Below are 12,146 nucleotides of genomic sequence, written 5' to 3' on the forward strand. Positions count from 1 at the left end.
AAAAAAATAATGCAGTGACTAAAATAAACTATTTTCTTTTCAAACTGTAGGAATTTTCCTTAGAGAAAGCAATGCATGCCATGATGGAAACCTGGGGTTCAATTTCTTTCAATACAAGTTTGTATCATGAGACTGGTATTCATATTTTGTCTTCAGTGGATGAGATTCAAGCTGTTCTCGATGATCAGATTATGAAAACTCAGACAATGAGAGGATCGCCTTTTATTAAACCATTTGACAAAGAAATCAGGGTACGATCGATCAGTACTTTTTTTTTTTTTTTACCATTTTTAATTACAGGGTAACTATAATGTAGGAGTGTGCCAAATGTATAACAGCTTTATTGTTTGACTTGTTAATGGAATGCTTTCACTGATTTTTCAGCAAGATTCTTTTGAGTTCATCTAAGTCCTACTTACATTATTTCTGTGTTGGAAATACTTCTTCTGTTCAGATTCATGTGCAACCAAGAGAACGTGATTATTTTTTCGCATATTTTGCAAGATCACCATTTCCATTAGTGTCTTTAACCTCACTGCTTAATAACTGGAAATTATGTTTTTATTATTGTTAACAAGAACATTTAGTGATTGAATCCTTGAGTTTTGGACTCAAATTTTGAACTATAGTGTTTTCGTCTGGGCAAGGAAACTTCTTGAGAGCTGGGAGAAAGTTTCTTAATCAGGCGTTAGAACAATGATGGGATCCCTTTACACCTGCTTTTGTCTTTTCAGGGCTAGAGTAGTCTTTGTGGTGCTGCTAACACCATGACTATTGACAGGAGAGAAGCTGGTGAAATTGCTTTGCAGTTACCCTCCCTAGTTCTTTGTTAGTTTATGTAGGAAATCTTCCGGTTCAAGCAGGCTCAGTGAACTAGTGAACTAGGTAGTATTTACCCTTTATAGACAGTTTCAAGCAGGCTCAGTGAACTAGGTAGTATTTACCCTTTATAGACAGTCTCTCCAGTCTCTTCTAGAGGTATCTGTTGTTGCTCACTTTAGGGACAGGATACTGAGCTGGCTGGATCTCTCCTGTGATCTAGTGTGGCCTTTCTGGTATTCTTGTGTCCTTGCTGTAATTCAGCTGTAAACCAAGAGCTCCTGGCTGTGGGGAGATGAAACAGAATTTGTCACTGGTAGTCTCCTGGGTATTACTTAACCATTAAGTTGCTAAAAGGTCATAGCACTAAAGTGATAACTGCATTTTGGAAAATTCATTTCTAGGTAAGTTAAATTTTCTGAACTCCTTGGCCATCTGTTTATGTGGAAGAACCTAAATAAGTCTAAATATTTTTCTTTTATTTTGTCTACTGCTAGGTGTTTTTATTTCCTCCTTGGGAACTAGAATACCACAGTGTCTACCTTTCCTGTGTTTATTCTCTCCAATGTTACTTGTTTGGAAATATTAAGGTAACATTCTTTAAATATTTCTTAAGGAATGGGAAAATCACTTAATTCAAATTCAGGAGATTATTGATGAATGGCTGAAGGTGCAAGCACAGTGGCTTTATTTGGAACCCATTTTTTCTTCTGAGGATATTATGCAACAGATGCCGGAAGAGGGGCGTCTCTTTCAGACTGTGGATAGACACTGGAGGGATATTATGAAGCATTGTGCCAAAGACACAAAGGTAAGGAAAATATACAGTATTAAAAGGAAACAGTAGCTTCTCTCTGGTTTTTTTTCAATGGTTTTGCTTTCAGAACATATACAATGAACTACTACATCAGTTGCCTAGACTTTCTAGGAACAAAGCCATGTTGTACATTGTTTGAATAACTTCTGTTGTTTGAAGTATCTTATTTATAACTTACAGTTTGCATGTGTTTGTTACAGGTTCTTGTTGCTACTTCCTTGATAGGGTTATTGGAAAAGCTTCAGAACTGTAATGAGCTTCTTGACAAAATCTTGAAAGGGCTTAATGCTTATCTTGAGAAAAAACGTCTCTTCTTTCCCCGGTATGACGAGTTTTGGCTATTTAAAAAACAAAGATTCTGAATGTTTATTTTGTTGTGAATAAGGTCAGACTTTAAAGTAGCTTGATAATACAGCTGACTTTTTTTTTCTTCTTTCTAAATTTTTTTTTTTAGCTTCTTTTTCTTGTCTAATGATGAAATGTTGGAGATCCTGTCAGAGACTAAGGATCCTCTCAGAGTTCAACCTCACTTGAAGAAGTGTTTTGAAGGCATTGCTAAGCTACATTTCCTTCCCAATTTGGATATTAAAGCAATGTATAGTTCTGAAGGCGAGCGTGTAGAACTGATTTCAACCATTTCTACTTCTGAAGCTCGAGGTGCAGTGGAGAAGTGGCTAATTCAAGTAGAAGATATTATGCTGAAGAGTATACATGATGTTATTGCTAGATCAAGAATGGTATGGATTTTGTAATAATTTAATAACTGTAGCACAAATAGACCTTTATTTTAAGGCTGTCTCTTGGCTTCTTAAAATTCTTCCTTGAACACAAGAGTTAATGACGATATGGGGCCAGGACCAAGTTATACATGACTTGTATTTATAGGCTGCTGAGATAAGTAAGAGTTTAGTTTGAATAAGATTCAAGTTGTTTTCCTATAACACTGGATATAAATTTTTTTAAAAGCTTGGCAGCAATACTGTGTTTATAGGTTATATCACCTGATGTAAATAAATTATTCAGGTTTTTTTGTTTAATTACAAGATAGAAATGCAACACTAGCAATATGTTTGTTCCCTCCTAAAAGAAACTCATTAGGCTGAAAATGTTTCTTTGCATGAAGTTAGTAAGTTGTGAATATTTATATAATACAGAAAGATAATTGCAAGAATCTTTAAACTTATCTAATAACAAATTGCAAATATAAAGGGAAAAGAGCATTAAAAAGTTTGTCTGGACTTTGAAAATAGGAAAATAATATTTTTTAGCAAACAATGTTAATAGGATCACATTATATGCTTCTGTATTACATTATGATATATATGCACTGACACTGTGTATACTGTATTTAACTCTTTCAGGCATATCTAGAGACTGAGAGAAAAAGATGGGTTCTGGAGTGGCCTGGGCAAGTAGTATTGTGTGTGTCTCAAATGTTCTGGACAAGTGAGGTACATGAAGTTCTTTGCAGTGGACCAGAGGTACTTTGTAATGCATAGCCTTTCTTTAAAATCTTTATTAATTTTTCATTTCAGCTTATGTATTTTGCATAATCAAATATTTTCCTACAATTCAAACAAAATTTGAAAAAGGATGAGCATATGAGTTTTATATACATGAATTTATGTGCAGTGATTTGTACCTTTGATTCCGGTAATTGAATATTTTTGTTTAGAGTAAGCATAGATTGAAATCTAAAGCTAAAAATAGCTTTGCAACATAAATACATAACTGTGAATGAGAGAGAAGGTGATGCAAAAACATGACAATGTAAAAGAATGGCTTAATACGCAATCTTCAGTCTGGAACACTTGAAACTAATCAGTTTCATGATTACCTTTTTTCTCCTAGGGTTTAAAGGATTATCATAATACACTTCAGCTTCAACTTAATGATATCGTAGAGCTGGTAAGAGGAAAACTGTCAAAGCAAACAAGAACTACGCTGGGTGCCTTGGTTACTATTGATGTTCATGCTAGAGACGTCCTCATGGAAATGATTGAAAGTGGTAATTATCTCTAAAACCTTTTCCTTCACATGTGTCTTAATACATAGTTAATATAAAATAGTGAACCAATTTGATTTTGCTGCCTAAAACACAACAGTATTAAGATATGTACGCGAGTATTTGGATGTGAGCATCAACGCTAATAATTCCAAAGCTAGTTGAAATTTAAAGCTAATGGAAAATCCAGTTATCTAAAATGTCTTTTATGATTGCTTTCAATTCTGTGTTTCAGGTGTGCAGAGTGAAACAGACTTTCAGTGGCTTGCACAACTACGATATTATTGGGAATTTGAGAACGTTCGTGTCTGCATCATTAATTGCAATGTAAAATATGCCTATGAATACCTTGGAAACTCACCACGTCTTGTCATTACTCCTCTTACAGACAGGTGTTACCGCACCTTGGTATGATCTTCCACCAGTGCTACTAAATACTATCTTTACTGTAGTATAGTATTTCTTACACTGTTCATTACAGCCATACTTTTAGGGCTTGCAGTTGCTGTCACTGTGGTATTTATGTTAAAATGTGGTTTTCAAAGATTGTAATTAAAACTTAAAACAACAAATCTGGACAGCCCACCAAGGTGACTGAAACATTAGTGGATTGTTCTGTTGTGGATGTGTTATTTAAAATACAAACAGAAAAAACACCCAACATTTTTATTGGTTACAAGAACACAAAACCCTTTTGTGATGTTCTGTGGTTGCTAAGTAAAAGGGAGAAGGATCCACTTGTGATCATATTGTTCCTAAGATTAGTACAACAGTTTGACAGTTTTTTAGCATCCCTGCTCTTGTTAGAGGTGTTTATTATTGTACTAGTCTACCCTCAACTAACCTGACAACTGAAAGTTACCAAAGTCATCTCAGGTACAGCTTTTCTGACTATCATTAACTGCAGTTTATTTGACTTGAGCATGGTTTCAAGTTTTACTAGGCACCCGTCCTCCTCCTGTTGTAAGATGGTAATTTTCACACTGTGGAGACCTAATCACAAACTCTGTAGGGTTTAATAAAGAAAAGTCTGAAAGGACCTGACTAATGTGTCTGAAGATTTTTATTTTTTTTATTCTTTCCCTCTTCGTAGCTTCGGGTTTTATCATATGGTTCTAGTTGATGCTTGGTACCTATTTGTCAAAACATCAAGGTACATTGGTGTAAGAGGCTGCTAGTCTGTTTCTCTTTTAAGCTCACAGACCCCAAATCTTGGGGCAAAGCGGTTGGAATCCTGGTATCCTGGCAAAGAGAAGTCTTGTCCTTTACCCACAGAGGTCTCAATACAGTATTCCCAGTGCTTGTCAATATAGATGTGGCTCTGTAACTGTGGATTGGAAGCCAAATACATCTGAGGTTTTTTTGTTTAGAATCTGCAGCTTGATTTTTTTTTTTTTGGTCAGATTTTCCTCTTACTTCAATGGAATATAGGGGAGAATATGGAATGCTCAATGGAATAGACATGTGACAAAGGGGGACAGTGTGGGAAACAAAAAAGAAAGAGGGGGGGAAAAAGTATATTAGAGAAACAGAGGTAGAACATAGTAGCAACCACGTAATTGCATCAAATTTAATTTGAAAGATGTGTCTAAGCAAGAACTGAAAGATTTGGTCCGATAAAGTTTGGTAACTAATCATGGTCATGATGGTAATAAAACTAAACTCTCTGTTAGGGTCAAATTTCAGATTGCTTTTTAATTAGAATAACCATACTTTTTATGTTAGTTTTGTATAGTCATTGTATCCATCTAGTGCAATTTAATGTAACATTTCAGTTCAAAATAATTTCATATGAATGAAGAACTAATAATGTCCATAAACTATTTCTGTTTCTTAGATTGGAGCCTTTTATTTAAACCTCGGTGGTGCCCCAGAGGGTCCAGCAGGGACAGGTAAAACAGAGACCACCAAAGATTTGGCTAAAGCTCTTGCTGTTCAGTGTGTTGTCTTCAACTGCTCTGATGGCCTTGATTACCTGGCAATGGGCAAGGTAAATAGAGAATAAATGTTAGGCTTTGTATTTTATTTTTTAGGATGAAAATTGTAGGGTGCCTGCTTTGCAGATACGCTTAAATAAATGCGTCACCTGTGGTCCGCTACCCTTGGACACTCTATACTGGTCTCTACATATGTTTAATTTTCTGTGCTTTATGAAATGCTGTTAAGTCACTAATTAAAACATATAAAGAGTCTGCAGGATCAGGATCTTCTGATTTAGCTTTCTTTAGAGTCAAGAAAAGGCTTTGTTCTTCAGTACATCACTGATCTTTGCTCTAAACAGGTTTAGATATTATTATCATAACTGTACCTTCCATGTAATTAAACTTCTAACATGATATTTTTAGTTTCTTTTGAATCTTCTAAGATTCTATTAGCGATATTACTGCTATCTTTCTTCATTTGCAGTTTTTCAAGGGTTTAGCTTCATCAGGTGCATGGGCATGTTTTGATGAATTCAATCGCATTGAACTGGAAGTACTCTCTGTTGTGGCACAGCAGATCCTTTGCATCCAGAGAGCTATACAGATAAAGCTAGAAACATTTGTTTTTGAAGGAACTGAACTGAAGCTTAACCCCAACTGTTTCGTAGCTATTACTATGAATCCAGGTTATGCAGGACGTTCTGAACTTCCAGATAATCTGAAGGTAAAATAATAAATATACGCATCTGCTTAAGAATGAATTTAAAAAAAAAATGAGGGGAATGTGTATTGCTGGTATTAATTCAGAGTGTACCACCTGGAATATAATCATGTACTTGTTATGCAATTTACACATACTAAGCCTCTTTTTTTTTCTCTTTTTTTTTTTTCCTCCTAAGTACTTTGTTTCTTTTCAAGGGATTTGAAATATTTTTTATTTTCTTGTGTCTATTGGTATTTTTCATGATTATTTTTCCAGGCCAAAGGCTGCAATGCTGTAGCAAGTAAACTGGCAAGTTCCAGGCTGTGGGTAGATTGTAAGATTTGGATGCTAACTTTAAGATGGAGGGGTATGTTGGAAAAAATGCTTTAAGAAAGTATTTTTACATTGCATTTATTGCAGTCTTATTTAAAGAAGCGTTAGTGAACTACACTTAATAAATGTAATAAATTTGCTTAGATTACCCAATTAAATACAATCTTTGAGATTATTGTTTTGACTAGATTAGCTGTTTCATTGAGGAGGCTTGGCTTTAGCATAATCTGGAGCCTTTTGGAATAGTATCTGTTCCTTAAGACTCAACATGGCACAGAGCTACAGGGCCAGAGCAAGTTGCCTCAGTGGGGGGTATACTGCGAATGTTAAAGCAGAGTCCATGCAGCATGAAGAACATAGCAACTGCAGATTACTTAGAGAAAGGAAGTGCATTCTCTCACCTGCCATGTACACCACCTTCCCTCACTTACTGCTGTTGGATGTGTCAGTGCAAGGGGAAAACTACATTCCTGAGACAGTGATGAGGGAAAAGAGCTGAGAGAGACAGTGTCTTTATTGCACCAGACTGTACGTTGAGATGGATCTTGATGGCAGTTTACACATTAGTTTCTCAGTGAGTCATAAGCTGCAAACATTAACAATTCTTCTATTTCACTGGCTCCCAAATGTTCTGCAGGCCACTGCTTTCCAGTGTAACTGTTTTAAATGATCCACAGGTCACCTAATCATATTAAGCAGTAATTAATTTAAAATTCTATTACTATTTTCAGTTAGAAATGCTGTGATGGGATGAATACTGATCCATCACCTGCAAAAGTTCTGACTTACTTTCCATTTCTTAATTAATTATTTAAAGATATTTCTTTGGGTATGTATTTCAGGTTCTTTTCCGAACAGTAGCCATGATGGTTCCTAACTATGCTCTGATAGCAGAAATTTCGCTCTATTCATACGGATTTTTGAATGCTAAGTCACTGTCAGTGAAGATTGTGATGACCTACAGGCTTTGTTCAGAACAGCTTTCCTCTCAGTATCACTATGACTATGGTATGCGAGCAGTTAAAGCTGTGTTGGTGGCTGCTGGCAATCTAAAATTGAAATTTCCCACAGAAGATGAAGATATATTGGTGAGTTCCTGAGGGAATAATTTTTAAGGAATTTTACAGATGCACACAGTTCTGAGTCTGAAGGCAGTTCCACCATGTCTTTTCACATCACTGATCCATGTTTCTTTGTTTCCCTATTCGTGAAACGAAGATAATAAAATACATGCTGTGCTTTCCAGTGCTACGCTGATGGATCACACAGTTGTGCTTGACTGCTTATCAAAGGCACCATTTAATTAATTAATCCTTATTACATGTTAGATTATTTTAATTGATGAACAGTTTATTCTGTGTTTTTAATAAGAACAGTAAAATGTATATTTGTTTCCTCTAGCTTCTTAGATCAATTAAGGATGTGAACGAGCCCAAATTTTTGGCGCATGATATACCTCTGTTCATGGGTATAACTAGTGATTTATTTCCTGGAATCAAGGTTCCCGATGCAGACTATAATGTAAGTGCGCTTGTGACTTTTCCTTGGTCGTAATCATTGTGGGTTGTTTTACGTTGTTTTGTTTTTAACCAAATGTAATTAATACAGTAATTTATGAGTTACTGCAAGGTAAGGAAAATTACCAAATGTTTGCAATGAAACTTAGTACTAAAAAAAATTCTTGTATCTGTTCCAAGTGTAATCCACATCAGAGTTACACAACACTTCTGGATGTAAGGGAAGGCATCCTACAGATGGGCAATTGATCTGTAGATTTACCAATTTTAGGGTCTCTTGATGATTTCTTTCCTAATTTTTTGACATAATTAAGAGATTTGAGTTTTGTGTTTGTATTTTCTTTTGTTTCTAGCAACAACTAAAGCGTTGATCCTTTGTAGGAGGATGGTTGGAAAGATGATGAGTGTGTTGGAAAAGACAAAATGGATTAACTTTTTTAAAGTTTCCAGTAAATACTAGTTATATGGTAACTAGTACATATATATGTAATGTATAATATATACACATATATTAGAGAGAGAGAGAGAGATAGTATCTATTATACTAGTCTTGTTAGTTTCCTGATGGTGATATGCCTTCTCTTCAAGGTAAAAATTGTACTTAACTCCTGTTCTTGCATATGAAGTACAGAAGTGATTTTTTTTTTTTTTTCCCCCCCAGGGATGTTTGCTATATTTTAATTAATAGAATTTCAGTTGTTAATTAATTTGAAACCCTTATTCATGATCATGAACAGTAATATAAATTGCAGCAATGACAAGATTATGATCTGGTTTGATTTTAGGATTTTCTGGAATGTGCCAGTGAATGCTGCATTCGACATAATGTCCAACCTGTAAAAGCTTTTATAGAGAAAATGATACAGACATATGAAATGATGATTGTTAGACATGGGTAAGGTTCTCATAACTGTTTCACAGGCAGTAGTTTTTGTAATTTTGGCTTACACCGTAGTGGTTATTTATATCAAATATAAAAGGTCTTAAGGGTGGCAAAATGTTTCTATTTGTATTGGAACAGCTGGGTCACCAATACTGCTTTTACGTGTACCAAAATTCTGTAAATGTACCTCTGAGAGATGGTACTACTCTTGATATCAGAAGTAGCCTCACCTGCGTAATGATTTTAGGTGTGGATATCAGTATGGTGAAGACTTAGAACTGTAAAAGTTTGTCTATATTAAAATATTAGTTAACAGATCTCTGCCATTTATTCCTAGCTTTTATTACTGAATAGCAGCTGTGTGAAGAAAATATGTACAATATGCATATGCTTGTTAATATTCAGCTCATCAATTAATCTTTTCAGTGTGACGTCGTAGTCGCATCCCTCTGCTAGGTGACTAAAAAAAGCTATTTTGAAATGTGGGCAAAGATAGTTTGATTTTTGTCTGTATGTAGTACAGTTTCCCACTGTTTGTTTTCTTCCAGAACTTTGTTATAAACTCTGTCTAGACTCAAAAGAAACTAGAAAGTAATCTGTGATTCAGCAAATAAATGAACTAGTGTGGTGGTAAATATATGTTTTAGAGGACAACTTGCATGCAGGGGCTGTGCAATCTGATTTGCATGTACAAATAAACTGGTTTTGCCTAGATGTTTCCTATATACAAACCAGATTTACTTGCTCTGCTTTTTGAAAGTTAGGTGAAAATTAGCTTTAAGTATGTGAATGATGCTGTTCGCCTTCGTGTGGTCTGTGAGTCTAAATTGCAAGACAGATTTATTTTTATTTTTTTTTTTCCATCTGACAGCTTTATGCTGGTAGGGGAATCTTTTTCTGGGAAGACCAAAGTTCTACATGTGTTGGCAGATACACTGTCTCTTATGAAAGAGCGTGGTTATGGTGAAGAAGAAAAAGTAATTTTTAGAACTGTGAATCCAAAATCAATCACTATGGGTCAGCTTTTTGGCCAGTTTGATACAGTATCCCATGAGGTAATGTATGTTTAAAAAATAGCATATAGTAATTGTCCACCTTTATCTGTTTCTTCCTCATACCTACTGTAGTTTTCATGGGGTTTGTATGAGTGCACTTGTGTAAGGGTGTGCTAACTTCAGGTTAACTCATGATGTCATTCCGCAGTTGTTTTCAGGGGCAGGAAAGGCAGTTTACAAGGCTCCTGCTTCTTGTTTCTAAGTCCCAATTCCAGACAGCATTTCTTCATCTGTTCTTTGGACTCCAGACAGTGTTTATAGGGCTGTGCTATAAATTAAATTACTGGTTTGGTTTTATGAAAAACGAAGGAAACATGTATAGGTTCAAGACTAGGAGCTATAATCCTGTCTGGTTTTTCCACTTTGTAGTATTTCTAGTGCTTGCTTTTTTGTTTCCTTATCCTGTATATGCCAGACCTCTGTTATTCTGGACTGTAAACCATTGCATTCATAATTCGATGATTTTAAACACAGATGAGAACATAATTGTAATTTTTATTTTAATTAATACTTTATGCCTTATTTTAAATTACTGTATAAAAAAATGCAATACCAAGTGTGTATGCAGTTATGTAGGTTGTTGTGGTTTAACCCAGCTGGCAACTAAGCACCACGCAGCTGCTCGCTCACTCCCCTCTCCCTCAGTGGGATGAGGGAGAGAACTGGGAAGGAAAAAAAAAGGTTAGAGCTGTGGGCTGAGATAAAGACAGTTTAATAAGAGAAGATAATAATAATAGTAATAATGAGAATGGTAACAGAATATACAGAATATACAAAATGAATGATGCACAATGCACTTGCTCACCACCTGCCGACCGATGCCCAGCCCATCCCAAGCAGCGATCAGTCCCCAAGCAGCGATCAGTCCCCAAGCAGCGATCAGTCCTCGAGCAGCAATCACTCTCCCCACAACCAACTGACTAACCACCCCCGAGCATGACATTATACGATATGGAATAGCTCTTTGGTCAGTTTGGGTTAGCTCTCTTAGCTGTGCTCTCTCCCAGTTTGTTATGCACCTGGCTGAGCAGGAGAAGCTCAAAAAGTCCTTGAGTAGTCTGAGCACTACTTAGCAACAACTAAAAACATCAGTGTGTTATCAACATTCTTGTAGTACCAAATCGAAAACACAGCACTATACTAGGTTCTATGAAGAAAATTAACTCTATCCCAGCTGAAACCAGGACAAAGTTTAAATATGCAAAAAAAAGCAATACCATTCTGAGGGTCGTTGTCCTAATATAGTTGATCCGTGCTAGGAAATCATACCAGACATAACTATTCATTTCTCTGTTTACTCTTAACCAGTATAATCAAAGTAATGCAAAAACTATCTAGAAAAACTTATGAAATCATGGGTCCCCAAGTGTGAAACTTAGGTTTGGAGAAGAAACAATATGAAGACATGAATGTGAAATAGTGAAACTTAGGGCAATTCTGCGGAGAAACAGATGCAAGACGGAGCAGAAGCACTAAGTTTCTGTAAATTGAATTGCTGGTCTTTGGTTTGTTACAATATTTTTTAAAGTGAAAAAACCACTATTGTAAAATTTGCTGATGTCGCATGACCCTGAATGAAACTGTGATGTTCTGCTCTCTGCAGAGCAAGAGAATAATAATTGAGAGGAATAATGAAAAGGAAATGGAAGGTTTTTCTGTTACTTGAAGTTTAAATTGAACTATGTATACTATGTCTTACTTTTCATTCCTATGTTCTCCTCTAGTGGACAGATGGTATAATTGCTAATACTTTCAGAGAATTTGCATTATCTGAGACTCCTGAACGCAAATGGGTTATCTTTGATGGCCCAATTGATACCCTGTGGATAGAAAGCATGAACACAGTTCTGGATGACAACAAAAAGGTATCAGTCAGTGGAAATAAATGCCTAAGTAAAATAATGTGACATTTTGAAAATATTCTTCTACATATAAAACCACAAATGCAAACAGCAGCGCCTGGTATTTCAAAAGAGCAAGTGCAATGTGGTTTTGGTAACAAGTTGTAAGCTTTTTTTGGTTGGTTTTGGTTTTTTTAATTTTACTTTATTGGAATCATAATTGCAGAATCAACTCACTGCTGTAAGACATT

General features: G+C 35.6%; 1 protein-coding gene across 15 annotated transcripts in view; it reads left to right on the forward strand.

Annotated features, from left to right (window-relative positions):
• DNAH12 (dynein axonemal heavy chain 12) overlaps positions 1 to 12,146 on the forward strand; it is a 75,293-nt gene that overhangs the window by 20,461 nt on the left and 42,686 nt on the right. For 14 of the 15 annotated variants that reach the window (XR_004842070.1, XR_004842071.1, XM_035894777.1 and 11 more), the window contains 14 exons: positions 51 to 251; positions 1,436 to 1,630; positions 1,837 to 1,958; positions 2,091 to 2,373; positions 2,998 to 3,117; positions 3,488 to 3,644; positions 3,877 to 4,049; positions 5,479 to 5,631; positions 6,048 to 6,287; positions 7,442 to 7,687; positions 8,001 to 8,120; positions 8,902 to 9,011; positions 9,871 to 10,054; positions 11,779 to 11,919. Coding sequence is in view for 13 of the 15 variants with exons in the window: in XM_035894777.1 (XP_035750670.1) it covers positions 51 to 251; positions 1,436 to 1,630; positions 1,837 to 1,958; positions 2,091 to 2,373; positions 2,998 to 3,117; positions 3,488 to 3,644; positions 3,877 to 4,049; positions 5,479 to 5,631; positions 6,048 to 6,287; positions 7,442 to 7,687; positions 8,001 to 8,120; positions 8,902 to 9,011; positions 9,871 to 10,054; positions 11,779 to 11,919 (2,445 nt within the window). In the remaining 2 variants the exon portion in view is untranslated. The remainder of the gene's footprint in view (positions 1 to 50; positions 252 to 1,435; positions 1,631 to 1,836; positions 1,959 to 2,090; positions 2,374 to 2,997; positions 3,118 to 3,487; positions 3,645 to 3,876; positions 4,050 to 5,478; positions 5,632 to 6,047; positions 6,288 to 7,441; positions 7,688 to 8,000; positions 8,121 to 8,901; positions 9,012 to 9,870; positions 10,055 to 11,778; positions 11,920 to 12,146) is intronic. The other variant, XM_035894775.1, reaches the window with a different exon arrangement.

Source organism: Egretta garzetta, unplaced genomic scaffold (genome assembly GCF_000687185.1).
Source record: "Egretta garzetta isolate BGI_Z169 unplaced genomic scaffold, ASM68718v1 scaffold215, whole genome shotgun sequence".
NCBI lineage: Eukaryota > Metazoa > Chordata > Aves > Pelecaniformes > Ardeidae > Egretta > Egretta garzetta.